General features: G+C 55.3%; 12 protein-coding genes across 12 annotated transcripts; 5 read left to right on the forward strand and 7 right to left on the reverse strand.

Moving 5' to 3' along the window:
- Positions 1 to 121: 121 nt before the first annotated feature.
- F5Z01DRAFT_642524 (uncharacterized protein) lies at positions 122 to 2,123 on the forward strand. The gene is made up of 2 exons (XM_046262645.1): positions 122 to 942; positions 1,003 to 2,123. Exons 1-2 carry the CDS (start codon positions 399 to 401, stop codon positions 1,965 to 1,967), a joined length of 1,509 nt encoding a protein of 502 aa, XP_046123105.1. The 5' UTR covers positions 122 to 398; the 3' UTR covers positions 1,968 to 2,123.
- On the reverse strand, positions 2,124 to 3,818 carry F5Z01DRAFT_642526 (mitochondrial carrier domain-containing protein). The gene is made up of 3 exons (XM_046262646.1): positions 3,427 to 3,818; positions 3,070 to 3,367; positions 2,124 to 3,021 (listed from the first exon to the last, which is right to left on the reverse strand). The coding sequence occupies exons 1-3, from the start codon at positions 3,478 to 3,480 to the stop codon at positions 2,324 to 2,326; spliced, it is 1,050 nt and encodes a 349-aa protein (XP_046123106.1). The 5' UTR covers positions 3,481 to 3,818; the 3' UTR covers positions 2,124 to 2,323.
- Positions 3,819 to 3,881: 63 nt separating this feature from the next.
- F5Z01DRAFT_642528 (peptidase S24/S26A/S26B/S26C) lies at positions 3,882 to 4,810 on the reverse strand. The gene is made up of 2 exons (XM_046262647.1): positions 4,390 to 4,810; positions 3,882 to 4,335 (listed from the first exon to the last, which is right to left on the reverse strand). Exons 1-2 carry the CDS (start codon positions 4,644 to 4,646, stop codon positions 4,056 to 4,058), a joined length of 537 nt encoding a protein of 178 aa, XP_046123107.1. The 5' UTR covers positions 4,647 to 4,810; the 3' UTR covers positions 3,882 to 4,055.
- A 160-nt stretch (positions 4,811 to 4,970) lies between these two features.
- On the reverse strand, positions 4,971 to 6,682 carry F5Z01DRAFT_642531 (eukaryotic translation initiation factor 2 alpha subunit). The gene is made up of 4 exons (XM_046262648.1): positions 6,182 to 6,682; positions 5,928 to 6,090; positions 5,668 to 5,875; positions 4,971 to 5,615 (listed from the first exon to the last, which is right to left on the reverse strand). Exons 1-4 carry the CDS (start codon positions 6,257 to 6,259, stop codon positions 5,132 to 5,134), a joined length of 933 nt encoding a protein of 310 aa, XP_046123108.1. The 5' UTR covers positions 6,260 to 6,682; the 3' UTR covers positions 4,971 to 5,131.
- Positions 6,683 to 6,792: 110 nt separating this feature from the next.
- F5Z01DRAFT_28810 (WD40-repeat-containing domain protein) lies at positions 6,793 to 8,483 on the forward strand. The gene is made up of 4 exons (XM_046258793.1): positions 6,793 to 6,909; positions 6,973 to 7,213; positions 7,271 to 7,353; positions 7,410 to 8,483. Exons 1-4 carry the CDS (start codon positions 6,900 to 6,902, stop codon positions 8,114 to 8,116), a joined length of 1,041 nt encoding a protein of 346 aa, XP_046123109.1. The 5' UTR covers positions 6,793 to 6,899; the 3' UTR covers positions 8,117 to 8,483.
- Positions 8,116 to 9,219, reverse strand: F5Z01DRAFT_28772 (uncharacterized protein). The gene is made up of 2 exons (XM_046258790.1): positions 8,854 to 9,219; positions 8,116 to 8,797 (listed from the first exon to the last, which is right to left on the reverse strand). The coding sequence occupies exons 1-2, from the start codon at positions 9,018 to 9,020 to the stop codon at positions 8,341 to 8,343; spliced, it is 624 nt and encodes a 207-aa protein (XP_046123110.1). The 5' UTR covers positions 9,021 to 9,219; the 3' UTR covers positions 8,116 to 8,340.
- Positions 9,220 to 9,419: 200 nt separating this feature from the next.
- Positions 9,420 to 10,796, reverse strand: F5Z01DRAFT_669909 (aldo/keto reductase; the record flags this gene model as incomplete). The annotated part of the gene is made up of 6 exons (XM_046264489.1): positions 9,420 to 9,449; positions 9,496 to 10,310; positions 10,360 to 10,455; positions 10,500 to 10,507; positions 10,556 to 10,624; positions 10,672 to 10,796. The coding sequence occupies 6 exons, from the start codon at positions 10,794 to 10,796 to the stop codon at positions 9,420 to 9,422; spliced, it is 1,143 nt and encodes a 380-aa protein (XP_046123111.1).
- Positions 10,797 to 11,576: 780 nt separating this feature from the next.
- Positions 11,577 to 14,657, forward strand: F5Z01DRAFT_28929 (uncharacterized protein). The gene has a single exon (XM_046258796.1). It carries the CDS (start codon positions 11,790 to 11,792, stop codon positions 14,523 to 14,525), a length of 2,736 nt encoding a protein of 911 aa, XP_046123112.1. The 5' UTR covers positions 11,577 to 11,789; the 3' UTR covers positions 14,526 to 14,657.
- A 317-nt stretch (positions 14,658 to 14,974) lies between these two features.
- Positions 14,975 to 17,075, forward strand: F5Z01DRAFT_642546 (squalene epoxidase-domain-containing protein). The gene has a single exon (XM_046262649.1). The coding sequence runs from the start codon at positions 15,375 to 15,377 to the stop codon at positions 16,857 to 16,859; it is 1,485 nt and encodes a 494-aa protein (XP_046123113.1). The 5' UTR covers positions 14,975 to 15,374; the 3' UTR covers positions 16,860 to 17,075.
- On the reverse strand, positions 17,021 to 18,958 carry F5Z01DRAFT_29052 (putative dolichyl-phosphate beta-glucosyltransferase). The gene is made up of 3 exons (XM_046258805.1): positions 18,440 to 18,958; positions 17,657 to 18,388; positions 17,021 to 17,588 (listed from the first exon to the last, which is right to left on the reverse strand). The coding sequence occupies exons 1-3, from the start codon at positions 18,560 to 18,562 to the stop codon at positions 17,187 to 17,189; spliced, it is 1,257 nt and encodes a 418-aa protein (XP_046123114.1). The 5' UTR covers positions 18,563 to 18,958; the 3' UTR covers positions 17,021 to 17,186.
- A 359-nt stretch (positions 18,959 to 19,317) lies between these two features.
- On the reverse strand, positions 19,318 to 20,502 carry F5Z01DRAFT_669913 (uncharacterized protein; the record flags this gene model as incomplete). Its single annotated transcript, XM_046264490.1, has 1 exon — positions 19,318 to 20,502. One exon carries the CDS (start codon positions 20,500 to 20,502, stop codon positions 19,318 to 19,320), a length of 1,185 nt encoding a protein of 394 aa, XP_046123115.1.
- A 1,796-nt stretch (positions 20,503 to 22,298) lies between these two features.
- F5Z01DRAFT_642553 (component of IIS longevity pathway SMK-1-domain-containing protein) lies at positions 22,299 to 25,671 on the forward strand. Its single transcript, XM_046262650.1, has 4 exons — positions 22,299 to 22,889; positions 22,997 to 23,108; positions 23,172 to 24,635; positions 24,685 to 25,671. The coding sequence occupies exons 1-4, from the start codon at positions 22,770 to 22,772 to the stop codon at positions 25,551 to 25,553; spliced, it is 2,565 nt and encodes an 854-aa protein (XP_046123116.1). The 5' UTR covers positions 22,299 to 22,769; the 3' UTR covers positions 25,554 to 25,671.
- Positions 25,672 to 25,714: the final 43 nt, after the last annotated feature.

Genomic DNA, 25,714 nt, shown 5'->3' on the forward strand with positions numbered 1-25,714 from the left:
GGCGTTCTGGTGATGTCGCGACGTTGAAGAATTTCGAGATGCGTCGCTCAGCCTGGCGCGTCTGATTGGCCTGACCTTGTGAAGTGGGGCATCCCGTCGGGATTGGTCCCCTGGCAGCTTTAATATGGAAGGGGCGGCCCACCTTTGACATGGGCCTCAGAAGAGGTCGGTGAAAGAGCCCAGGAGGTGCAGGCTTCTCACTTCTCACTTTCTCACATCACTCTGAATGTGAATTGGATGCACTTGCGCTTGACTGATCGCGACTGTGGTGGCTGGACCACCTTTCATTGTTTCTTCTCACGACTTGAGTGTTGGCGGCTCTTACACGACCTTTGTCGCCTTTTGTCTCCTTTGAACGCCCACTGGCCTAGCTTTGAGTACGAACAAAGACAGCCAACATGTCTTTCACCGCAAGAACGAGAAGACGGCTCTCAGGCTGGTCGAACAACTTTCGGAGGTTGTTCAAGATGGACGAGTCAACTTCAGGTATAAGTACTGGAGGGGTCTCGTCATCGTCTGGGGCTCTTGAAGAGCCCCTTTCACGAGAGCCTGACGTTGACTCAGAAAGTGAGCCGACAGATATACGGAATAAAGCGCTTGCCGAGAAATCAAAGGCATACCCCGAATCAGAAGAAACAGACGCAGAAGAGGAGCGAGACGGAGACCAATCGACCTTACCATTGACTGAGGAGGAGATCATGAAACTCACTTTGGAGGAGGAGTTGGCAGAAGCCAAAGCCAAGTACAAAGGCTGGGAAGACTGGGCCCCCGACGAAGAGAAGTTATTCGGAATCTTGTTCATGCGACAGAATCTTCCGATCATGCCCCAGCACTGGTTCCTGGACTTCCGCAACTTTCCAATCCACGAGAAGGTTTTTGATACGCAGGATTCCCAGCCTATCATTTACGCTCACTGTAGGAACGGCATGACTGAATACCGAGGTGGGACACGCTCTCCGTTGTTCGTCATTTCTTTTGGAATCAAGACTAACGTTGTGATAGCTACAAATGCAATCACACGCATGATTGACGTTAACCTCGCAGTGAACACCCTCATCGAATCAACGCCGATGAAGAGCCAGAAGGAACAGAAACGTCTTCGCTATCGGGGGGCTCGTCTCATCAAGGACGCCATCGAGAATCTCATTGACTGGGCCGCGCGCGATGGTGGCTATGAGAAACGCCGAATGCTGCCCAACGTGGTCGTCGAGATGGTCGACGTAGATGGGAAAGAAGAAGACATTGTGGAGGCCGTTACGACACACATGCGCTCTCTGATTAAGAAACACCGAGAGTACTACCGTGTCGACCGGAAGCCCGACTTTTGGCAGCACGCCGATGTGCGATTCACGCAAATGACGCCCTTGGGCCGCACTCTCAGGAGGAAACGGTCAATGTGTCTGAAGAGGAAAAGACCGCTCTCTGCGACACCCGAACTGGACTTTGAAGATGACCTGGCCAGCGAGCAACCCGAGTACGTGGTTGAAACGCCGAAACGCCAGCCAAAGCGCCGCCGCTGTGGCAGCTCGAGAAAGAGTCTGGCAGACGATGTTCCTAAGTGGGACAAAGCGAAGCTTAGCATCGAGACAGACACCCCCGATCCGTGGCTGACGCCGCACAACGTTGCTGTCAAAGTGGAGGACCTGTTCGAGGACTCCTCCCCATACATGATCCCTCGATATACACGGTCACCGACCAGCGACGTGGCCATGACTCGGAGGTGTCCAGTGGTGTATGGTCTGTACGTGCTAGGTCTGACCGTTGTAGTCGTGACAGCCGACGCGGAAAAGGGGGTGAATGCACCCATCAGTTTCCAAGTGGACTGCCGCTTCGACGACAAGCACCAGAACGTCTGGAACGCCCTGACCATTGCGACGGTGGTCTGCTTGGCAAGGGACGAGCTGATGTCACGGATCGATGACTTCGAGGAGGTAGATACGACTTATGACAGCGACCCCGATGCCTGATCCGGTCGGCGCCCGAGGGTATTGCCTGGCGATTGGCGAGCGTGGCGAGGATTCTACGAGATGTGACGAATCATGAGAGCGAAGCATAAGCGCCATTGTTTCTGCTGCTAGCATAGCCTTGTATACAATTGAAACTTGCCGGGTGGAACATGACATTCTCTCATGTTTATTGATACGAGTGTGCATATGTGTTGTGTGGGTTGTTTGACAGCAATGTGTCGAAGCTCTATCCATCCCCTAACGCCAAACGATGCCGGGATTGTACATGCATCCTGCCTGACCTCTAGTCTTCCATCCGTCTATATGGTAGTTGTACATATTCACAAAATCGCCAAAAGATAAAGTTCTGCCGCCTCTCACATGGTCCTGGGCTCGTCCTGTTCAGGAAACCAGGTATCCATCTGCCGCAGTAGTCGCTGGTACAAGAACAGCATACACCCGCTTTGGATGAACGTCCACACGCCTCGCGGCCCCACGCCCCTGAACCAGCCAGCTATGCCCTCGCTGCGGTAGAGGACATGTAACCCCTTGATCACAGATGACGTGTGCAGCGCGGCGGCTCCTGGTTTCGGTCGATGCGTGTTGGGCGACGACGTCGAGATGCTTCTGCGCTGCGTACTTGCACCCGCCTCTTTCGCGAGCGTACTAGAGCCACTGGGCTCATTGACCTGTGTCTGCAGTCGGGTCTTTACGACGTCCAGCGGGCAGGTTATTACGCCTGCCAGCCCACCAGCCAGGCCGCCCGTCAGCAGCTCGAGCGGCACACCGACGTCGCGACTTTGCTTGTACTGGCGCGCCCACGCGTGGAACTGCTCCCAGAACATAAACTGCAGGGCAGAGAAGGGCAGGTCACGGTATAGCGTGGCCTGATACCCATGAAAAAGCGCTGCTGTGCCTTCTGTGCGCACAATCGTCCGTGCTGCGTCGATGGTACCGCGGTAGTTGTAGCCGGATTTGAAGTGAGGGTTGTTGTAGCGACCTTGGAGCTGGAGTCGGGTCTTGAGTACTTCAGAGGGGACGTAGACGACGGAAGCAGCCAGATCGCCCAAGAAACCTGCGCTGTTAGCTCACTGTGAGATGTAGATTTTCCAGTCGACCTTACCAGCTGAGAGATAGGCCAGGTGCTGCTGGCACCCATGGTCCAGAAGGAGCCGTTTACTCCACTCATAGGTGCCAAAGAACATGACCGTGCCCGGAAACGAGCCTCCAAACGCTGGTAACCAGCCGCCGTACAAGCCCCTGCGAATGCCCTCTTGCCGCCATATCGTCCAGTATGTCTGACCGAGCGAGGTGTATTTGCTGGGAATGTGGGGGTCGCCTTGCTGGCGCGTCTTGACCGTGTCGAGAGAGTGCATGAGCATGTCGCCTGTCGAGCCGCCTATGCCACCGGCAATCATAGCCTACGATGGGTTAGTATCTGTTGCCTTGGCGAGATGACGTCGGGGCGGTCGATTCGTACATGAAGATAGGGCGGCCGACCCTCGGACTCAATGTCCTCGCCATCGGAACCCATAGCTTGTGCTCGCGCGAGCCCTCGATTGTCCTCTGGGCTTGTGTTGTGGTCCTGTGTCCCGCCGTCCAAGGCCGTGATAGCTACCGCGACTGGTTGCGAATTTTGCGACGGAAGGTTCAGTTCGGAGTCCACTGGTTGCGCAGAAGGACTGAAACGAGTGTGAGTCGGACAAATGTGAAGCGCTCGAATTTGAGAAGACCAGTCAATTGTTCATGCGTGACGCGGCTGGTAGGTTGGTGGGCGCTCGCGTGGCCCGTACTGTGATGTCGTTGGGAGAGAAATTTCCCTAAGCTCTAAAATCGCCGTCCGGTTTTGCGGCGCCCATCCCGTTATCGCCGGGCACCGCCATTGGCCCGAGCTCGTACATAGAGGCGAGTAAAACATAGGTACTAATGTGTTGATCGCAAAAATGATTGTTAGATAGTATTGAATCGATTGCTACAAGGATATTCCTCTGGCCAAATTTTGTTAGGCGTTCAGCTTGGGCTGGGCTATTAAGGCATGCAAGCGCAAGAGCGCCATCAAGCCTCCGTATCTCCTATGAATCGTACACTACTCGGACATTCTCTTCCCTACTAATACACCAGCGGCCTTTTATGATCTCTCCACTCAAGGGGGCCGAATTTGTTGAAAGGGTACAGCACGTGTGTGATCCTTCCTGTAATGAGTTGCTTCGACACAGGTCCATATGTGTTGCTGTCCAGGCTCGTCCCTGGTGGCCCATCGCCCTCCACCCAGACATGTTCTGCCGGCACCATGACCGTGGCAACGGGATACGGGGCCTTGGTCCTGATGACATCCCCTTCCAGAGCGACGACGCGCTTCACGGCAATGTTTTCAGGTTGGGTTGGACTCCTGCCTGGGTCAGCAACCTCGCGTACAATCTGGGGGCTGAGCACCGTCACGTACCTCAATGTGACAACCATGCCCCTTTCCAAGTCCCTGTTGGCGCCCCATTTCCAATTCAAACATACATCCCGCCGCAGGATGCTGTCCCGGTCGGCATTCATAAAAGGATACATGGACTTGCCGTTGATCCTGGTGACTTCGGCAACGTAGAGGTTGAAGCTGGCGATGACAGGGAACCAGCTGACCAACCCCAGGAAACTGTAGACTGCGGCGCGAGATTGGCCTTTGCCAGGCCTCCAGAAAGAGCGAGCGCTCATGTTGAAGCCTTTGTCATTGGGCGCACCCAGTGGTGCTGCAGTTGCGTCCAGTGCGAAGCGAGATGCAGCTTGTGAGTGTGAGATGGCGCTAGTGTCGCCGGGTGAGGTTTAACTACGTGGTCCTACAAATCCTCCTCTTGCGAGGGAGGCCCCATCCATGGTTTAGCAGCACTCACGACATTTGACACGCTGCACTTGACGGCAATCGACTGGCAGAGTCACTCAATCCTCTTAAAAATGGTTTCACTTGGTTGGATTACTGCAGCTACAAGTCGCTATGTGGTTTGACGCTTGGACGCCTTTCCCCTGCCCCCCCCCCCCCCCCCCACAAAGAAACACTTTTGTAGTCACCCGCGAATGCAGCCTCTACCTTCATGCCTTTCCAGAGCCCTTCCAGAGCCCCTCGAACCCGTGGACGCCCAATACCATTATGAGCCAAAAACAAGTCATCAGTCTCGTGCGATTCGTGACAGTCCCGGCTCGATCTAAACAGTCTCGGGAATGTTCTCGTCGCTATCACTGACACTTTCGTCACCGCTGACCTCGGCGTTCTCGCGCTCGCGCTTCTCCATGAGGGCCTGCAGCTCCGCGTCGTCGCTCTCGGTGACAGCCTTGGGCTCCATCTTGACGGACAGGTTGCCGCCCGCGGCCTCGATGCTTTTGCGCACATCCACAATCGCCTCCTCCAGCAACGTGATGCCCGCGGACTTGTCCAAGCAAGTGTTGGTCAAGACGTACAGCGGTGGCGAGACCAGCTTGACCTTGACCTGTGAGTCTTCCGTGTTCTTCTCCTCGGCCTTGCGCAGGGCCTCCTTGACAGCGTCGATGCCCTCGTATCCGAAGCACGTGACCTCAATGTCGGCGCGGACCTTGGTAGGCTGGGGTGTGAGACGCTTGCCAATGTAGGACTTGAGCTCGTCGGCAATGGGAGTAGTGGGGAAGGTAATGTCGTTCCAGACTTCCGGGTTGCTATGCTTGTTAGCCTTGGAGCTTGGGAAAGCTTATTATTTTAAGCACGCACGTGATCGACAGCTTGAATGCATCAATAGCATGGCCAAACTTCTTGTTAAGAGGCCACGCTATGCTCTCGTATAGGCTCTCGATGGGAGTGTTGGTCTTCTCGGCGACGTGGCGCATGATGGAGTGGACCATCTTGCTCTTGTTGTAGCGCTCCTCGCACTTGACAATGTCCTCGGGAGAGACACGGCGTTTCGAAAGATCAATGTAACCTGGTTGTCCGGTTAACATATCGTTCCTCAAGTTGCCAGTAGTCGACCATACCCTTCTCCTTGTCCACACGCAGGACCACGACAACCTCGTTGCGCCCAACGCGGATGAGCTTCTGGATAGATCTGATACGTCGACGCGACAGTTCGGAGAGCAGAATCATGCCATCAATGTTGTCGTACTCGAGAAGCTTAACGTAAGCACCCATCTCAGCGATCTGTGTCCAGCTGTCAGCCATTGTGTCCCCTCCTCACTCCATGGCGTTGGTTGGAAATATCCACGCGCCCAGGCGAATGAGCCTCACGCACCTGCTTGACGTTCACCATGACAAAGCTGTCAATCTCCGGGAACTTCTCCTCGTAGAAACGGCAATTCGATAACGACATGATGGCGGTAGTTTCGGGCGACCAAGAAATTCGAAGGTGGGCGGTGTTGAAGTTATTCGAGGCGGGGAAGGAGCCCGGGCACGCGGGTTAAGGTCGCCGATGTGTATGATTTCTGTAAAGCTGGCTTCTTCAGATGCGATGTAGATGATATGCGGAGAGTGCTACGAGTTGACTCTAAGATCGTGTAGGCGCAGATGTTCGATTGCTCGTGAGATGCGGGAAGAGTCACAATTTTGACATTTTCCCACTGAGGCCCGACCGATGGATGGTGGGGTGTGGCGTTGGCGGGGTGCTACTGTGGCTGACCAAGCTAGCTCAGCGGTAAACCACGGCAGAATGGTGTGGCTGCGGACTGTTGAACCTCGAGATGGAGCTGCGGTCGAAGCAAATGTATCGCACGGAAATGTCTTAATAAAAATAGAATAGATTAAATACACAGTAATTATCGAAATATTCAGTCACTTTAAAGTGGTTCAGTAGTCTTACAGATACCAAAAAGACTACCTTACCTTATCTACTCCGTACAGGTACACTGTTAAGCAGCCCGGCGCTGCTGACTAACCCGATTTGGAGGCCGGCTGGCGAAGTAAACATTGAATTCTCCAACGACAATGACGGTACCCAGCAACAGTCGGTAAACATGGCTCCAGGTATGTTCGACAATTCAATCGCCAAGATATGCGCTTTGTGAAAACATGCTAATATTTGCGCAGCAACGCAGTACGAGCTCTCGCCGCCTCCGGGCGACGCGATCTCGGCGCTCGCATTCGCGCCAAATGGTTCGACAAAATTGTTGGCAGCTTCATGGGACAAGAAGCTGTACGCCTACGACGTCGCAAAACCCGACTCGAGCCTCATCAAGACATATGAGCACCGTGCGCCCGTTCTGGACGTATGTTTCGGCGACAATGAGAACGAAGCCTATACGGCTGGCATGGACTGGGTTGTCAACAAGTACGGGCGCCCCTGAAGAACACACGCAGATATTGCGACCTGCTAACGTACTGGCAGAGTCAATTTAGAGACTGGAGAGATGACGGAGATGAGCAAACATGCTGCTCCAGCGCGTTGTGTGGTATACAGTCCGGCACATGGTAAGTGCCATTGCGAGCAAGGCCCCCTTCGAATTTGGTAGCTTACGAGTATACAGGCGTCCTGATCTCTGCATCCTGGGATTGCAGTCTCAATCTTCACAATGTTCGCGATCCCTCGAGCACGCCGATCCGCATCCCCCTTCCTGGCAAGCCCCATGCTGTAGCTGCCAGTCCATCCAAGGTAGTGGTGGCCATGACCGGGCGGATCATCAACATCTACGACCTTCAAACCATCCAAAACTTGTTCTCATCTGGGCAAACCGAGCTCAAACTATGGCAGCAACGCGAGTCGTCACTCCGATATCTGACCCGCGCCGTGGCCTGTATGCCTTCCGATGCTGGCTACGCAACCAGCAGCATCGAGGGTCGTGTGGCGGTGGAGTGGTTCGAAGACACAGCGGAGTCGCAGGCGAGAAAGTACGCCTTCAAGTGCCACCGACAGCCTGCACCGGATGGCGACGGCGATATAGTATATCCTGTCAACGCACTAGAGTTCCACCCAGTCCACGGCACGTTTGCGTCCGGCGGCGGAGATAGCACAGTCGCATTGTGGGATGCGGAAGCAAAGAGGAGGTTGAAGCAGTACCAGAAGTTCCCAGACAGCATTGCCGCCATGGTGTTTTCCAAGGACGGCAAGTACCTTGCCATAGGTGTATGTCCCGGGTTCGAGACCGGACAGGAGGATTACAGCGGGGAGGGCAAGACTTCCATCCTCATCCGCGAGCTGGGAGACAACGAGGCGAAAGGCAAGGGGGCAAAGTAAGATGTATGGTAGGGTGTGGCACGCGAGTCGGCGTTTTGAGTTAGGCCAGGGACTGAATATTTTCAAATGCATATCCTGCTGACCAAGTGCAGCGCTGATAATGGCAGACGACAGATGCTTCCTACGTGCGGCGTCATCTACCCCTGGGACCGTCACACCGAGGGCGACATCAAAAACATTTAGTTCCTCAGCACTTACACTGGGTGGACGATTGTACACTGCGTTCAGCGCGGCATGACTGCCTTGTATTTGTTCACATCTCGAGGGGACGTCCCCGCAACCTCCCGATTCTCGAATCTATCTCGGCACAGGAGTTGTCCGTTGTCCCGCTTTGTGCTGGGTGTTTTCGCTATCGGCATTCGGTAGTCCCGGATCCTAACACCCCGACAAAAAGTGAATCTTCCTTTGTTCTCAACAAGCTTCGGCGCACTGGCTGGAACCGTCTTGAGAGCCTTCTGCGGTGGCGTCTCGAAGCATCCGGCGCCTGAGGTATTGCTATGCGACCTCTGTTGGTGTGGTATGTCGTCTACGATTGTATCGATGTGCTTCCTTTTCCTCGTAGACAGCAACGAAGGAGACAAGTCTCGCTCGCACGCTGCTGGAGGGAGCGGTGTTTCTGGCGACGTTGCTGTGTCGCCTACTGAATGAGCTCGCGATGGTAGTGGGCTTTGTGGGACTCTACTAGACAATAGATCTCAGCATGTGTGTGAATGATCTCTGGCTAAGTACTTTCCTACCTGTCGAATGGTGGATGCTCGCATGAACCTCTCCCTGGTCGCTCATCTCCCAGTTCTGGATCTGCTCGTGATGCGCAGACTGGCTCAGCCTGCTTGGCTGCGTTTCGATGTGACATGTGTTGCCGATCTTCTGTACTACTCATGTTGCAAGAGGTAAGCTGTAACATTTACAATGGCCATGATTAACCAACGCTCAGGAAGCAACTGATGACAACCCCCACCACTCCCCAAACCAGGAGCAACAAGAGAGGAAAGAGCCGCTCAGGGGACTTGCCACTCCAAGGGAAACGCCAAGACTCAACGCTCGAGAATCGAGAAAAAGGATTCGAATTGGATTAAAAATATTGTCTGTGTGCATCCAAGCCGACTGCCAAATACTGCAATCAACATTGGGAATGTACAAGTATCATCGCCATAGTCTCCGGTCAATAGCGCACCCTTCCCTAGTTTTATCCTCGATATGCTTGCAGCCACGATGACCCAAAATTCGGCTCATTGACATAATGGCGTTGAGTACGGAAGGCTTCCGAATCCCACTTCCAATTGCGACCGTTCCCATGAGCCCCCTAAGCTCCTCTTTTGGATGGTGCGACTGGCTATTGCTTGTTAGTCTGGATGTGAAGATGGTTTGACCGAGCATACCTGTCTTTCCGGAACGTAGTCAAATGTGCCGGCCATTCTCAACAAGGTGACTTGCTGGCTGTTCTCGGGAACCTCGCTGCCCCAGAGCATGCTGTGGGGGAACCCGAGCTCGAATGGAGCAGCCGATTCGATCTCCTCAATGTCTTCGCGTGAAAGCTGCAGCGTGAGCGCTTCGATGTTGCCTTTCAAGTGATCCACCTTGCGTCCACCGACGATGGGGAACACGTAGGGTGCCTTGTGCATGACATATGCCATAGCAACACTAGTAATGGCTGTGTCAAGACGTCGGGCTACATTCTCGAGGGTGATGCTGATCTTGATGTCGTGTTCATTCAGCTCGACCGACCGACCACCCTTGGCATTCCGTTGCTCCTCGCTCTTGAAGCGGCCTCCTCCGAGTGCTCCCCACGGGGCGATGCCCATACCTTCGGCTTTGCACATCGGTATGATGTCCCTCTCGAAGTCTCGACAGGCTGCCGACCACCGGCCTTGATACACGGAGAACTGACGCAAACCGTGGTTCCTTGCGTACTCATTGGCCTTGCTAACAACCCAGGCTGGCGCATCGCTGATTCCCAAGTACAACACCTTTCCGGCCGCCACAAGGTGGTTCAAAGACTGCATCAATTCGGGAATCGAACTAGAATAGTCCCACCAGTGGATGTACAGTAGGTCGATGTAAGTCGTCTGCAGCTTCTGGAGACTGGCCTCGACCGACAAATGGAGACTTTTGCTGCCATTGCCCGAGTAGTTGGCTTGGATATGGGGGTGGCCGGGGCCTCCTTTGTAGTTTGTCGTGTACTTGGTCGCGATGACTGCACTGGTCAGGTCATTCAGTCTCGTACGGGCGCGAAGATATCTCACCCATCTCGTCACGGTTCCCACGTTGCTTCATCCATTCTCCGATCCATTTCTCAGACTCTTCAAATTGGTAGTTGTTCGCAGTGTCGATAAAGTTGCCTATTCATTAGCGCGGATCCTTGAGTACAGTACAGACACGCTACACACCACCCTGTATTCTCATGTCAGCAGATGTCGAACGTAAATCTTTGGGAATCACACCTGCTCATAGAAAAAGTCCAAGATGCTCTCGGTGGCCGCGCGATCGCAGGTCCCCATGTAGTCCTTCCTACCAAATCTTAGCCTCTACTGCGTAAGAACTGACCGAATACCAACCAGGCATTGCCGAAGTTCATGGCACCGAGGCATATCGGACTGACCCGCACCGCAGCATTGGGAGACAGTAGGCGATACCGGCCCAGAGGGCTAATAGGAGTAGGCGCTGAAGGCAGAGGATTCATGATGGCTATTCAGGTAAAGACACGTCAACAATAAACAGTAAGGTAGTAGGACGATGCTGAAGTTTGCTAAAGAGAATGTGTAAAGCTCTGGTAGGCGCAGATGGCTTTTATACTTCACATACGACCAAGGTACCTACCTTACTTCTTCCACTGCCAGCATCGCAGCCGCGGCTGTTCCCACAGCTCTTGCCTAACCCAACCTCACATCCGCGACTCCGCATCTACTCTGGATGAGATCACTGGTCCCGCATCGTCAATTGAGTAATAGACTGATTGGTCCAGTTCGTCAGCCGTTGTGGCTTAAGCCCAGTGAGGAGAGGAGAGTTTTGATGTCATGACCCGAGCTACCTACGCAAGGTGGTTTGGAGGGCTCGGACATTGGAAACCCAACCTTCTTAAATCCGACAAAAGAGGCCTAGTCGGCGTTGAAGCAACCACCATACTCCGTAAGGCAAGGCAGGTTCAGCCGGAACTTCCTGCTGTTCCATGGCGGTCGCAAGTCTTGTTGAGCTGAACAGAAGTAGCCATCTTCGCTAGCACGCTGAGAAGCGTCGTCAGAGTCCAGAGACTCCAGACTCGGCCCCTATTGTGCATTGGACTTGACTTCAGGGTGACAAAAGGTTGTGCGTACTTGGATGGGCTTCACGGACCCGACATAGACTGGCCACGGTTTGATTCGACGCATAATGGCATCCTTGATGACCGAAGACCTGAACTTGCAAGATTGCTGAAAGCGTTGGACTATTAATGTAAACAGGCGACTCAACTCCTCGGGGCTCGAACAAGTACCTTCAAGTCTCCACTTTTTCCGTGAATGGATGATGCCGACAAATTGCCGGTCTGGGATGAGTCTGCCTTTTTTCCTCTACCTCGCAACAACAACATGGTCTGATTGATAGCTCATCAACCACTCGATATCGGCAGTCCTATACTCGGAAGCACCCCAATGCGTCGAAACGCCAGTTGCCTTGATCCAAGGCGCTTGAATTTGCAATGAACGTGCCGAAACCCGTCCCATCCCGAGCGGCCCTCCATGCCTTAAGGGGCATCGCCTTTGGCACTTCCTGCTCAGTCGTCTTGCTGGCCGAGGAGCGTCGAAGACGTACAGAGATTGCGCGTGCAGCCATAGACAACGCACGGAAATTGTCTACCATCAAGAGTCAATTCGGGTCGGTGACGCACACGGAAGACGGCCAGACGTCGCGAAGCAAAGCAGCGCTTCACCACGCCCAACCGGCGGACGCGCCGCGTCGAAGAAAACGACAGAGCACGAGCCGAGCTCGCTCAGACGATTCCAACGCCGATTTGATTCCTGCCGCAGAGAGAAGGGGCGCCGCAGGTCCCGACTCCGCTGGGCTGGACCGTCGCGAACCCCCCAGGACCCTCGGCATCCAGGGCCCATCATCGAAGGCGGCTGGCCATGATGTTCCTCCTTACCGTTTCATGCAGTACGAAAATAAGAAACTGCCAAGGCGACCCAACACCCGAGCGATGACCAGCTCAGCGGGCTCAGGGCCGAAACCTTCCTCCGACAAGCCCGTGGATCCCAAGACCGTGCCAGCAAGGGTGGACGAGTTCATTGCTCGGGAGCCTTGCACCAATACTGACACCGACATCAACCGTTTCCTCGGTCTCCTCAAGGCTTTTGTCCATTTATTGGAGTCTCCGGCCTGCACTCCTAGTCCAACCGAGACATACTATGATCACTTGAACAAGCTCCTGCAGCATTGCAACATCAAAGGCTTGGAAGGGGATCACTTTATCAATTTCGACCATGTTGCGCAACGGCTTATCTGGGCGGCCATCCGATCTGACACTGCACACCTCGAGTCGTGCTTTGAGAAGCTCAGACCTTTCTACCGCGACCCCGAGCTGTTTCTAGTCCGGGCGCTGTCTTGTCTGCCCAGTGTTGCCACCGCCAACGCCTCTAAGCGCCTGCTTTCTTGGTGGGGCAAAGACAAGAGGTATCCTCTAACCGCGACGGCAGTGTTTCGCGTCTTGAAGCGGTATCAGTACGATTCGAATGTCAGTGTCGAGAGCACATGGTTACTTTTCGAGTGCCTCCAATCTACTGGTCTTGACTCTTGCGTCGAGCTTGACTCAGACTTTGCATTCAAGCTGCACAGGTGGCTTCTCCATGTGGCCACTCTGCAGAACGATCGGGCGGAGGTCCTGTCCCAAAGCCAGCTACTCAAGAAGATAGATGCATCCCGTGCCCTCAAGGATGTGTCGATCCAAGTTTCGGTGTTGTGCGCCAGTGCCTGCGCGCAGCATGCGCGGGATTGCGTATCGAATTTTACCGAACTAAGCCGCATCCTCCAGGATAGCGACCTACAATATTCTCGAAGCTCAATCAACAAATTCATCGCCGCTTGGACCCCTTTTATGGACGTCACGGAGCTTGACCGAATCATCCGCCATGCAGTGGATCGACACGGGATCCCGATCAAGCGCCAGTGGTTGATATCGGTGCTCGAGCGCTACTCTGCTGCGATGCAACACGAGAAGATGCTCTCATGGCTCCGCTTCTGCTTCGACAATGGCTGCAAGACCGATAGCAACTATCTACACTTGATACTGCGAGAGTGCTACACGCACTGGCGAGTTGGCGGAGAAGCCTTCAAACTCTTTGAGGAGCGTCTGCGCCAGCTCGATCCTAGCCTATCCAAGATGCGCATGTTTTCGCTGGAGAAGAGGGATTGGAAGACAGCGTACATCAGGGCTGTGGAGAGGAGTCCGTCTGGATCGCTCACCCACGAGCCTCAGGTCTTTGCGCTCATGCAGAAGGCAGCCCTGAAGCAGTCGTGGCAGGTAGTGTGGGATGAGTTCTGTGCTGCCCAGCCTGGCGTGGACGCAACGTCAGCGAGGTGCTTGTCATTGGCTGTCATGGCACGCATCGAGCTCGATGCTGGGGAGACCAACAGCACTGAGGCACTGATCAAGTCGGCCAGGACCAAAGGAAACCCCATCGGACAAGCATTGACGCCCTTCCTAATGGCTCAGCTAGAGCAAGGGAAGGACCCGCTGCAGGTGCTGCAAAAGCAGCTACATCTCGGGAACTACGTGCACGACATGGTCTTTACCACGGCCGCGCGATGCGCCTTGAAGCAGGACCACCGGGAGGCTTTGGTTGAGATCTGCGAGATGGCAGCTCGCGTCAAAGGCAGCAAGACCACAGGAGAAGTTGACTTTCTACACAGCGCTCACAGCTTCTCGAACCTTTTGCAGGCGTACAGCCGCGCGGAGAAATTCCAGAAGATGCATTCCCTGCTGGATCAGTTCCAGGAGAAGCCACGCGCCTGGGCAACCTGTAACGCGAGCAGACGGGCGATCAAAGCTGCCACCAAGTTGATGGCGAAACGACTGAGCTGGGCACGGAACAACGGCAAGGGCACCGAGTGTTATGCGGCCGGGGTGACCAAGTTGGTCCAGGCCTATGACAGTGTATTTGTGCGCCGCAGAACCAGAGCTCAAAAGGAAGAGCTGTTGCAGGCCGTACTCGACATCAGCGCTTCGTCTGTCAAGCCCGAGGAAAAAGACGTTGCGAAGCCCGTGCCCGTCAAGGTGTTGGCCGAGTCCAGCAAGCGCCTCGATGATGTTGGGAAGCACGAGGTGACGTCGACCTATACTCGACCGGAACTGCAGCGAGATGTCCTGTCTTGGACACGCCATTCGCAGCCTCACGTACACTTCCCCGCAGAGCAGCGGCATGCCGTGGCCTTGGGCTAGGTGGGAGGCCTTGGGGAGAGTGAAACTATCTATACCATACTGTACGATACTGGGGTGGCAACAACCGCTCCCACTTGTTGTATACTATGTAGCTTATCAATCGCGAGGTCAAGATAAACTGCTGCCTTGCTCACATGTCGCCATCCTCGTCCATGTTCACAAGCCGACAGTGATTATTGGCAAGGTCATGATTTGATATGATGCGTGCATGCTCACCACCCACCACCTCCTCTGAATCGTACGATACGCCTCGTCAGACGATAACATGTGTTTGCCGCATGTCAGTGTACGAACGTTTACCGCGCTTATGATTGGCCAGGCGGGCTCGGCGGTGAGGATCAAAGTGGCGCCATCGTCCCGCCATGGCCCAGAAAATGCAGCCCAGAAGGGGCAGAAGGGCCCTAAAGGGGTCCTTCCCCCCTGGGAAATCCGAAATGAGACATATGCCTGGCAAAATTTCTGGGTTCGGCCATCGATGATAATTAAATTGCACCCATCCCCATCGCCTCGCACGTACGCGCATGTATATAGTACTTTCGTATAATAGTACGTAGTTGCTGCCCGTCGTCCACGTCCTCAGGAGTATAACGACAACACGAAAACAATCGAGCCCGCAATTTGCGCAGTGCCCACTGCCACGCGCCGTTTCAACCAAACAGCCTCTGAGATCATCACTCCTGCGAAACCCGCCCCCCGATCGAGAGGATCTTGCCGGTCCCGCTTCCGCCATCGTTCTATCGGTCATTCGAATCAGCACTATTTTATACTTGGGGGACCCTTTCGGCCACCAGTCGCCACCACATTTTTGGTCCTCGACATATCCAACGTCGACCAAGAATACCGCACACCATGGACGACACCGTGGAGCGCAACCGCCTACGACGCGAGCAAGCGCACGAAGCCGATGTCGTTGTCGTCGGCGCAGGAATCTTTGGCTGCGCAATCTCCTACGCCCTCGCAAACCAGGGGCGCTCCGTCATCTTGCTCGAACGATGGATGCACCAGCCAGACCGCATTGTAGGCGAGCTGCTGCAACCCGGAGGCGTAGCAGCGCTCAAGAAACTGGGATTGGGGCACTGCTTGGAGGATATTGATGCAATCCCCTGCAAGGGGTACACAGTTCTGTACCATGGCGTACCAACCAAGATTTCGTATCCCACAATCGACGACGACGGGCAAGTCATTCACCAATGGCACGGATCAGGCAGAGAGGGAAAGAGGCCTGTCGGGCGGGCCTTTCACCACGGCCGGTTCATCATGCAGCTGAGGCGAGCGTGCATGGCGCACCACAACATCACCGTGGTCGAGACCGAGGTCACGAACACGATACGGAGCGAAGTGAGCGACGAGGTCCTCGGCGTCGAGACGCGAACGACGAACAAGGAGACAGGCGAGAAGACACGGGACTGCTTCTTTGGGCAGCTCAACATCATCGCGGATGGGTACGCCTCCAAGTTTCGCAAAGGGGTTCTTGACGCCACGCCCGTCGTGCGCAGCAAGTTCTACGCCCTCGAGCTCATCGACTGTCCGCTCCCCGAGCCTTTCCACGCCCTCGTCGTGATCGGCAACGCATTCCCCGTCCTTCTCTACCAAATTGGCAGCCGCGAGACGCGCGCGCTGATCGACGTCCCGGCCGACATCCCCGAGGCCAGCCCCGCGGCCGGTGGTGTCAGGGGCTACATCAACAACTGTGTCCTGCCCGCCGTGCCGGAGCCCATTCGGTCCGCAATGGTGACCGCACTGGCCGACGGCAAGATCCCCCGAAGCATGCCCAACAGCTGGCTCCCCCCCTCCAAGCAATCGACCGATGGCCTCATCCTCCTCGGCGACGCGATGAACATGCGTCATCCTCTGACGGGTGGAGGTATGACTGTCGCGTTCAACGACGCCGTTATGCTGTCCGACCTGCTCCATCCGAGCCAGGTCCCGAGCCTGAGTGACTCGCAGGCCGTCCGGTCCGCCATGGACACGCTCTACTGGAAGAGGAAGCGCCTCACCGGCATCGTCAACGTGCTCGCGCAGGCACTCTATGCGCTGTTCGCCGCCAACGACACGCAGCTGCGCGCGCTGCAGCGCGGTTGCTTTGGCTACTTTGAGCGTGGCATGACCGACGCGCCCGCCGGCTTGCTCGGCGCCATCCTCCAGCGCCCGGTCGTGCTGGCCTACCACTTCTTCAGCGTTGCCTTCCTGGCGATCTGGATGAACGCCTGCGAAGTCGTCGGGTCCGTGTGGGGTATATGGAAGGCCCCGCTGGCTCTGATCGACATGTTCCTCATCTTGTGGAAGGCGTGTGTCGTGTTTGTGCCGGTGATGTGGCGCGAGGCGTGTAGGTGAATACCCCGTCACAGTATGACGATTACGATGAGCGTTGCATTTGGATCGGGTTGGCAGCATTGCGCATATTCCTATCGGCGTTATTGGCACCTCTTTTAGGGGGGGAGAAAGCATGCTCTCAGGCAAATTCGATGGGAGTCTTGGATGTTATCGCGATATTTCAGCTGCATAGACATGCTTGTATAATTTAATTATAATGCACACATATACACTTCATGAACCGTTGATATCAAAAGGTTTACCTCTATCCTAAGCGTCTTCCATTGTCTCAAGATTCTACCCCTTGTGAAATCTGTCTCCGTAGGTCACGCGTGGCCTCGTGGATGCCTATGTGAGTCGTCTTCTATAGACTCCCATCATCCAGCTCGCCCTCAGGACCGCGAGGCCAATGGCCATCTTGAGACTGTCCTGAACCACATTCAACTTGCTCCCCTCGACCTCGTGCCACTCGATAGGCACCTCGGCCACCTTGATGCCCGCGCTGGAGCCGATGACCGACCCGTCGGAGCCCAGGATAGGGATCGCCGGCGCAGACTCGGCGAGCATGAGCATCTCAATGTCAAAGATCCAACCTTCCGCGTGCATGTACGGCACAATGTGGGGCAGGGCAGCGCGCGTAAACAGCTTGAAGCCACACTGGGTGTCGCGGATGCGTGACGTGGCCGGTGGCGTGAGAATGGTGAGGACCAGGTGAAACGAGCGCATGAGGAAGTTACGCAGGGCGGAGCGCTGTGGCATGATGTCAGTGGTGTGATTCCTCTCTGTGTTGGGGGGAAACGTTGTCATCCCGAACGTACCTTGACCACGGCGTCACTACCGACCAGGTGAGCGCGACTCCCAATGGCGACGCCCCTGTGGGAAGCATCGACCACCTCCTCACAGCCCTCGATGAGCTTGCCGACGTCGCTGAACTTGGAAGCGCCGTCCGCGTCCGCGAACAGCACGTACTCGCCCCTGACGTGCCGCAGGCCATGCGTGACACCGCCGCCTTTGCCACGGTTCTTCTCCAGCGTGACGATGCGGATCACATCATCCAGCTTCCTCTCTCGCGCAAAGTCCAGGATAACCTCCACCGTCCTATCCGTGCTGCCGTCATTGACAATGATGATTTCGTAGCCAGACGTGTCCTCGTCATGCGCGTGTCTGCCACCAAGATGGCTCATAGCACCGGTGGTCTTTGCAGGGGGGGCGCCGGGTCGGCCGTAATGCTCGTCGAGATAGTCCACAGCCTCCTCCAGAGTAGGGATGACGCGCTTCTCTTCATTGTAGGCGGGAAAGACGACGCTGAGTCGCAGCCCAGCTCGCTCGATGGATCCGATCTCGTGGGCAGGGTCGTTATCCGCGTCACTGGGAGCGAGCCGCTTCTTCTCGCTCAGGTGGCGCTCTGCCAGCCATCGGTCGTACCAGCAGGGCAAAATCTGAGGGGCGGTGCTCTTCTCGGGCGAGTTCGACGAGGAGGTGATGTAGCTCTTCTCAGACGGGAGGACGGGTCGTGGTTTCGGTGCGACGAGATGGAGAACGACAAAGAGCTACAGCTGTCAGTCAGAGTGTTGCAAGATCATGGCGTGAGAGCCACTCACGGACACGAGCGCGCATAGCACGCACGCGACGAACAGAGCGAGCAGCACGTGGATAGGTGTAGCTTGAATCCAGGCGTTGAGGGGCCCAACGAAGCGCGCTGCCAGCGCCGAAAGCGCGTCCATGCCGGGCTAATGGAGCGCTATCACGACCGCATGCATGCAGTATAAGTCGACAAAAGGGAATAGGCGTAGTGCGAGGTGCAATGTTAGGGCGGAGGTGTGAGAGAGGGATCGTGCTGGCACGCGGAAAATGAAGAGGATGAAGCAAGAACAAAGTGAGACCGGCATTCAGGGACCGCGATGCGCTGGCCAGGGATCGACAGGGCCAATTTCTCGGGGTTGGAGCCTTGGAGGGGCACTTCGTGCCGGGTGGAGATGGCCCGGGCCCGCCGCTAGTGCCAGTGACATTCGTGGTGGGGGGTCGCGTCGTCACAGGCATCACTGGAGCCTCGCGGGGTCTTGGTCTCAGCCTCTGAGTCTAGATATTCCTCTTCCATTGTCATGGTTGCCATTGGGCAATGATGTTCCATATTTCTCTCAATGCTGATGTAGTCTGCGAGGCATCAGAATCTCTACGATGACTTCTCCATTCGTAATTTCTACTCCATGCAACAGCCCGAAAGCCCAGACTGACGAGAATGCCGCTTACCGCAGGATGGTTTCACAAGTCTCGCACAGCCACAGCGACAACGTTGATTCCGGGAAGCAGCATAAAGATAACCATTTCATCATGTCGTGTAATCTAAGAACAGATGCTCAAGAGTAGATGCCCTGAATGCCCAACGCCCAAAGCTCCCAAACCTACCAGAACGCCAGCTAACGAAGCAGCCCACGTCAACGCAATTGTACCAAAAAGGCCCGTCTACCATATTCATGCTCTACATCGCAGCAACCTGACTTGCGCCACGGTTCTTCTTCACCAGCTTGGCGCCTTTTCTGCTTGATTTCTTGCTCTTTGGAGCGACGTCTACCGCCATCCCAGGCGTTCCTTGTGCAGAGGGAATTTTCTCCATTGGAATATTTTCTTTGAAGCGAGTCTCTCGTAATTCGGATTTCGCCATTGTGTCAGGCTCATACATTGCCATTTGCTTGACAGGCTCAGCAAAGTAGGACATGTTTGAAAACGACGCAGCATTGCTTGAGTTCAAGTAGAATCCTGAAGCCGGTGCATCAGACGGCGAAAGCGACGGGGCCATGGAAGGTGAAGGATACTTTGATGAAGCCGGGGTGAGTGCTGGCAACGACATGGCTGAGTTGTGTCGTGAGGGACCGGCACTTGGGATGGCCGCTTCTTCGGACTGTGGAGAGATGATATCTACTGGGAGAGGTACTGGCACAGTCCCAACCCCAACTGGCGTCGGGTTCGCGGTGTTGTTGACGAAATTGAACCCACGGAGAGATGGCGGTGGTCGAGTGTCCCGCGCCGCAGCTCGATGGTTGGTTGCACTTGACATTGCTTTCCTATCGATAGACGCATCCGAAGCCTGGCGAGAGCGGGATCGAGGGTGGAGTCTGTGAGAAGGCGCACTTGACGATGGCTGTGATGCTGCATGAGCCCTGGATGTGCCTAACTCCAGATCGCCGTGCGAGCTTGTCGAGTCAGAGTTGCTTTCCACCGGGGAGCGCTCAGCAAGACCTTCCGGTTGGGAGTGGTTGACGTCGGGAATCGAATAGATAATGTCGCGGCTACCATTGACATAGGGCGAGACGCCCGTGTAGCTGTACGCACGAGGCAGACGAGCCGAGGGGCCTGCAGTGGCCTGCCCAGGATACGACACATTCGATAGACTGCTCCCCACACGCTGGAAGTTGGGACCAGGCATGCTACTGTGGTGAGACACCGGGGTCATGGCGCTCCGTCGCCTGTTCTGCTCGATGATCTTGGGCCGGTCAGCCGCTTCTCGCCATGCCGGTGGCGCACAGTTGTAAGCGTCCGTTGCTGCGTGTGTAGGGACATGTCGGTAGGGTGTGCTAGACTGTTCTTGCTGTTTCTGCTCGGCTCGTTTCGTATTGTGCTCTTTGGCCGTCTGCCTGCTCTTACGGAGATGGGAGAAGATGGACATGGTGAATTATGTAGGCGACATCCAAGCAATCGGCGCGCGTCGTCGTTTCGTCTCCTCGCAGCCACACGCTAACGATAAGATCTGATGAAATCGAAAGCTTGTAATTTAGACTTTGATGGCTTTGCGACTTCGAATGTTCGGAATGCCTTCTGGAATGGCCTCGGTGTGCAACCAGCTGGTTGATCGTCAGGCACGGCCAGCGGTTGTGGCTGCGGCTAAGGCAATAGTCGCCCGTAGCTGGGCCTTGTCTCACGCAGGACGAGGTACGTAGTAAATCGAGTGGATTGGGTTGTGGTTGTGGCACGAACTGTGCAGAATGCCCGGGATAGTTCACGACAAAGACAACCGAAATCAAGGGAGAATATCGAGCAGAGGAGACATGATGGCCATCGATCTCTGTATTACCTGGGTAGTTCTGTGCTCTTATTTAAAGCAGGGTCGGGGATTTATAGGTGCCTCTGCGGGGGACTTCTCCTGCTCAGCCTGCTGGTTCAGGCTGGATTGAAACCGCTGGTAGCGCCAACGGTGGAGCGTCTTGGGCCTCTTGGCTTCAACACGGGCGCCGCACACAAGGCACGCAACTGGACCGTGGCGCCACGGGTTGGCTGCGATTGAACCGGTCTATTGGCTGGGATAGTTGAGCCGGCGGTGGTACCTTTTCAAGACGAACTAACAGACCCTGGATCTTGCATGTTTATCGTATTCTCCCGGTTCTTCAAGCAAGCATTCTCCTCACGACAAGGAGCCAGCCTAGGCACTTTCGGGAAGCTGCCTGCACCACTCTGCCCTGCACTATTGGCCGTCCGCGTGGCCGCCTCGTGTGCGACGTTAATGACGACGCCTTTGCAATTTTATGCAGAAGAATCCATAACTGCGGCCAGGAGATCCCAGTTGCTATTAGATTTAGGTACGCAGTTATCGTGCTGCAGGTTCGGTGAGGGCTCGTCCAGGTCGTCCGGGGTCCCAGAAATTAGAAGTTTAGAGCCCGCGCGCCCAAATGGCGTCTTGGCGAATGGCGCTGTGGAGTCTACTTTACTCCGTAGTACGAATAGAAGCCTGAGAAAGGATCTGGTGTGATGGCTACAAGCCACGTTCATCAAAGTCAACGACCCAGGCGAACCAAAGATATGGCTGTGCGGGCTTTTACAAGTTTCAATCCACCATGATCTTGCTCATGAACGATAATTTGACTGCGATCAACTTACATGTAGAGCGAGGGAAGAGTACGTATGTGCGAGGTTCTCACCAATTGTCCCGTACGAGCACTTCTTCAGATGACAGCCTGGGACACAAGATGAATAGACTCGCACTGCTTTGCTCCGCGACGCATCGTCCATGAATTCTTAGTGCTTGGCTGCAACTCAGATGCGCTCTATGCGGCCCAGAGTGTTGTTCGAATGCGTCAAAGCTGGGGTACTACTTCTGAGAAGTACATAGGTGAGCCCTCGCTGAATGTCGCTGGATACCCTTCCCATTCTCGTTGACGCGCCTGGTGGGGTGCCATATGAGACCTTGAAGAAAGACTCAAAGTCCAAGGTTCGTGTGCCACGTTTATCACTTACGAAAGTCGCAGACTCGCAATGCTTGTGCTCCGCTAAATATGATGGGCGACTATGGAGGTTGCATGCCGATTGGCTGGTGCGCACGATAACGAGTCAACGACTCGAGTGACTGTAGGTAGCCGTGCGCAGGTCACGTGCTGATCGCCCGCCGCCAGCGTGCCCGCCCCGCCCGTCAGGCCATCTGCTCTCGCCACTGGCTGCAATTAGGTGTCCATGCCATGCCGCCGGGCAAGTGGCTGGTGACTTTACCTAACGCCGGTGGTTCGTACGGGCCTGGGCCAGGCCTGCGTCGCATTGCATCACCTCTAGGCGGGCACAGCTCACCACACATTGACACCCGACAGATAGCCTCCATCCGTGGAGTATCCTTGGCCTCCACATCTCGCCTCAGTTTTCCATGTCGCATTGAGCACCGCACCCGCCTCAACTCGTCAGCAGTCGCGCGCGCACCTCGCTCAACGTGTCGCATTTGCTTGCTCTCTCCTGCTTGTGTGTACTTTGCCGCCGCTCGACCAGCCGATTGAATTTGCGCGCGTCCGCGGCCTCGCCCTCGGCGCACCCTCACCAGAAAACGTGGCGGCGCTCACCATCCTCTCCGCCAGCGACACAACCACCGAACTATCCCTTCAGCAGCACCTCGACATTGCTCCCGACCTGGTCGCATATAACCACGACCTCCCTGCGGAGGGCGATACCGAGCCTTTGATGATGGCACAGCCGGTGCCTCATCACGCTACGGACAAGAAGCGCGTCAAGGTCTACGAACTCCGCAACAATGACTGGTTCGATCGCGGCACCGGCTTCTGCATGGCGAATCTCGTCCAGGTATGTCGCTGCCATATATCATACGTCGTCGCGCCCGCCCGCCTGGCGATGGGTGGGCGTGGTTTGCTGTATCAAAAGGGTCGCGTGACTGACATTGCATTGTACAGAATGCCGAGGGCCGCAAGGAACCCAAGGTCATCGTCGAGTCGGAGGACCAGCCAGAACGATTGCTTTTAGAGACAAAAATCCATAAAGAGGATATGTTCCAGAAACAACAAGGTGGGCACCTAATTAGTCACATTGGCTTGCGGAGGCCAAAAGCTAACGAACCGCGCTACACAGAAACTCTCATCGTATGGACAGAACCTGTCAACGGGATCGATATGGCGCTCAGTTTTCAGGAGTCCGAGGGCTGCTCTGCGATTTGGAGATTTGTGAGCAACGTGCAGCACGCGCTGCAGAACAATCTTGGCGGAGTCGACGATACCCTGTCTGAGGATCTCGCGATGGACGGCCCCCCCGCAATCAACCTCCCCGCTGCCGAGCTGGGCAATCTGAGCGATATCGAGACCAGCATGCGCATCATGGGCTCTACCGTCAACGGCCGGGAAGCGCTCACCAAGACCATCATGGCCGAGGACTACATTGGCAAACTCATTCCCCTCGTGGAGATGGCGGAAGATCTGGAGAGCCTCCAGGATCTGCATCGCTTGTGCAACATCATGAAGAGCATCATCTTGCTAAACGACACGTCCATTATCGAGCACGCCGTATCCGACGAATGCGTTTTGGGCGTGGTTGGAGCCCTCGAATACGATCCCGACTTTCCCAGCCACAAGGCTAATCACCGTCATTGGTTGGATAACAAAGGCCGATATAAGGAGGTCGTCCCGATCGAAGATGAGGGTACAAGACGGAAGATCCACCAGACATACCGGTTACAATACCTCAAGGACGTGGTACTGGCCCGTATACTCGACGATCCGACCTTTTCCGTGCTCAACTCATTGATCTTTTTCAACCAAGTGGACATTGTGCAGCACCTCCAGGGCAATGCGCGGTTCCTCAAAGATCTTTTCGGCATTTTCGCGGACCCGGACGCCGATGCCAGCTCGAAGAAGGAAGCAGTCTTGTTCATCCAGCAATGCTGCGCGATCGCGAAGAATATCCAGCCGCCGTCCCGACAGAACCTGTACAACAACTTTGTTTCCCACGGCTTGCTACAGGTCATCATCTACGGTCTCAAGCATAGCGATGTCGCCGCGCGGGTGGGTGCCACGGATATCCTCATTTCGATAATCGACCACGATCCCCAGATGATCCGCCAGACGATATACCGACAGATGAACGAGAACCAGCCGCCCTTGACCGATTCATTGATCGAGCTCTTGCTCGTCGAAGTGGACCTCGGGGTCAAATCACAGATTTCAGAGGCGATCAAGGTTCTCTTGGACCAAGGCATGATGATGCAGCAGCAGCAAATGCCCGAAAAGTTCCAGCAAGCCGCGGCAAATGGGGACTTTCATGGGAGACCGAGGCCGCAGGCGGATCCTCAGCAGGAACTCTTCTTGCAGCAATTCTACGAGCGCTCGGCTGCGAAGCTCTTCAAACCCCTGACAGACTTGGAAAATCGATCGGACATGCATTTCTCGGTGCAGCAGGCGTCCATGTTCAGCTACCTGGTGGAGATACTCTGCTTCTTCATCCGCCAGCATCATGCGCTCAGTCGATATTTTGTCATGAACAATGACATCGTAGCGAGGGTTGCGCAACTTCTCCAGTCGCCTGAGAAGTTCTTGCAGCTCGGTAAGCAATTCGGCCTCTTGTGTATGAATATCTTGCTAACGTCCATTAGTTGCGATCCGATTCTTCCGTGCACTTATCGGTATGCAAGAAGAGTTCTTTATCAACCACTTGACAGACAAGCGCATATTCGACCCCATTCTTCAAGTGGTGTCAAAGGCCATCTCCCGCGATAACTTGCTCAGCTCGGCATCGTTGGAGATGTTTGAGTTCATCAAGAAGGAGAACATCAAGAATCTGGTCAAGCACCTTGTTGAAAACCACCGGGAGCAACTGTTGGACCTAAGCTATTTACAGACATTCCGCGAGCTCCTTCAGCGGTATGACCATACGCAGGGATACACCATCAACATGGAGTTGTTCCTCGAGACAGATGACGAGTCGGGAAGGAGGCAACCCCCGAACTCGAGGATGATGGAGCACATCAGCATGGATCCCGCGGAGGAGGAGTACTGGAACACATCAGACCCTGAAGACGATGACGAGAGTCCTGAGCGCATCGGGCAGAAGACGCTGGGGAGCAATGGACCGATGACGCCCACCAAACCTCTGGTGGACTACCCCTCGGATGAGGAAGGCGACGAAAACGCCGACCCCAACGCTCGACTGCCAGGTGACCTCTCACCGAGCAGCGAGGGCTCCGACTCCAGTGCGAGCGCTGGTGGCCCGCCAGAACGCATTGCGGAGAAGAGGAGACGTGAGGAGGACGAAGAGGACGAGATGGACAAACTCATGCAGAACAAACGGCGCAATAGCACCTCGTCGTCGGGCTCGAGTGCGACAGTGTCGTCCAGCATGGGTCGACGGCGAAAGAGCTTCAGCCCCAGCAGCGGCAACGGGGCGCCCAAGAAGATCGCCATCAGTCTCTCGCCGGCCCTCAAGTCCGGCGCGGGCGACGCGAGGACGGACGGCGACGCGTGAGCGAGGGCATGGACACGCGGCGAACATTCAAAGGCGAAGGCGTTTCGGTCACTTGTTGTTGTTGTTGTTGTTGTTGTTGTTGTACGAAGAAACTGGTCCTTTTTTTTTTTTTTTTTTTCACAAATTGGCATGGAACACACACACACACACACACACACACA

This window comes from Emericellopsis atlantica (genome assembly GCF_019669845.1).
Source record: "Emericellopsis atlantica unplaced genomic scaffold F5Z01scaffold_1, whole genome shotgun sequence".
NCBI lineage: Eukaryota > Fungi > Ascomycota > Sordariomycetes > Hypocreales > Bionectriaceae > Emericellopsis > Emericellopsis atlantica.

Excerpts from the sequence above, each read along its gene's own strand:
- F5Z01DRAFT_642528 (XM_046262647.1), bottom strand. The coding sequence starts at position 4,646 with ATGAGCGCTCGCTCTTTCTGGAGGCCTGGCAAAGGCCAATCTCGCGCC. Across the intron at positions 4,336-4,389 it reads GGCATGGTTGTCACATTGAG|GAGTCCAACCCAACCTGAAA; the intron begins GTACGTGACGGT and ends TGACCCAGGCAG.
- F5Z01DRAFT_642531 (XM_046262648.1), bottom strand. The coding sequence starts at position 6,259 with ATGTCGTTATCGAATTGCCGTTTCTACGAGGAGAAGTTCCCGGAGATT. Across the intron at positions 5,876-5,927 it reads GCGTGTGGACAAGGAGAAGG|GTTACATTGATCTTTCGAAA; the intron begins GTATGGTCGACT and ends CCGGACAACCAG. Across the intron at positions 5,616-5,667 it reads GCATTCAAGCTGTCGATCAC|CAACCCGGAAGTCTGGAACG; the intron begins GTGCGTGCTTAA and ends TAACAAGCATAG.
- F5Z01DRAFT_28929 (XM_046258796.1), top strand. The coding sequence starts at position 11,790 with ATGAACGTGCCGAAACCCGTCCCATCCCGAGCGGCCCTCCATGCCTTA.
- F5Z01DRAFT_28810 (XM_046258793.1), top strand. Across the intron at positions 7,214-7,270 it reads ATGGACTGGGTTGTCAACAA|AGTCAATTTAGAGACTGGAG; the intron begins GTACGGGCGCCC and ends ACGTACTGGCAG. Across the intron at positions 7,354-7,409 it reads GGTATACAGTCCGGCACATG|GCGTCCTGATCTCTGCATCC; the intron begins GTAAGTGCCATT and ends ACGAGTATACAG.
- F5Z01DRAFT_29052 (XM_046258805.1), bottom strand. The coding sequence starts at position 18,562 with ATGGACGCGCTTTCGGCGCTGGCAGCGCGCTTCGTTGGGCCCCTCAAC. Across the intron at positions 18,389-18,439 it reads TGCTATGCGCGCTCGTGTCC|CTCTTTGTCGTTCTCCATCT; the intron begins GTGAGTGGCTCT and ends TGACAGCTGTAG. Across the intron at positions 17,589-17,656 it reads GTAGTGACGCCGTGGTCAAG|CGCTCCGCCCTGCGTAACTT; the intron begins GTACGTTCGGGA and ends ATCATGCCACAG.
- F5Z01DRAFT_642524 (XM_046262645.1), top strand. The coding sequence starts at position 399 with ATGTCTTTCACCGCAAGAACGAGAAGACGGCTCTCAGGCTGGTCGAAC. Across the intron at positions 943-1,002 it reads CGGCATGACTGAATACCGAG|CTACAAATGCAATCACACGC; the intron begins GTGGGACACGCT and ends ACGTTGTGATAG.
- F5Z01DRAFT_28772 (XM_046258790.1), bottom strand. The coding sequence starts at position 9,020 with ATGTTACAGCTTACCTCTTGCAACATGAGTAGTACAGAAGATCGGCAA. Across the intron at positions 8,798-8,853 it reads GAGCATCCACCATTCGACAG|TAGAGTCCCACAAAGCCCAC; the intron begins GTAGGAAAGTAC and ends TCTATTGTCTAG.
- F5Z01DRAFT_642546 (XM_046262649.1), top strand. The coding sequence starts at position 15,375 with ATGGACGACACCGTGGAGCGCAACCGCCTACGACGCGAGCAAGCGCAC.
- F5Z01DRAFT_642553 (XM_046262650.1), top strand. The coding sequence starts at position 22,770 with ATGATGGCACAGCCGGTGCCTCATCACGCTACGGACAAGAAGCGCGTC. Across the intron at positions 22,890-22,996 it reads GCATGGCGAATCTCGTCCAG|AATGCCGAGGGCCGCAAGGA; the intron begins GTATGTCGCTGC and ends TGCATTGTACAG. Across the intron at positions 24,636-24,684 it reads TGAGAAGTTCTTGCAGCTCG|TTGCGATCCGATTCTTCCGT; the intron begins GTAAGCAATTCG and ends AACGTCCATTAG.
- F5Z01DRAFT_642526 (XM_046262646.1), bottom strand. The coding sequence starts at position 3,480 with ATGGGTTCCGATGGCGAGGACATTGAGTCCGAGGGTCGGCCGCCCTAT. Across the intron at positions 3,368-3,426 it reads GTCGGCCGCCCTATCTTCAT|GCTATGATTGCCGGTGGCAT; the intron begins GTACGAATCGAC and ends AACCCATCGTAG. Across the intron at positions 3,022-3,069 it reads CCTGGCCTATCTCTCAGCTG|GTTTCTTGGGCGATCTGGCT; the intron begins GTAAGGTCGACT and ends CTAACAGCGCAG.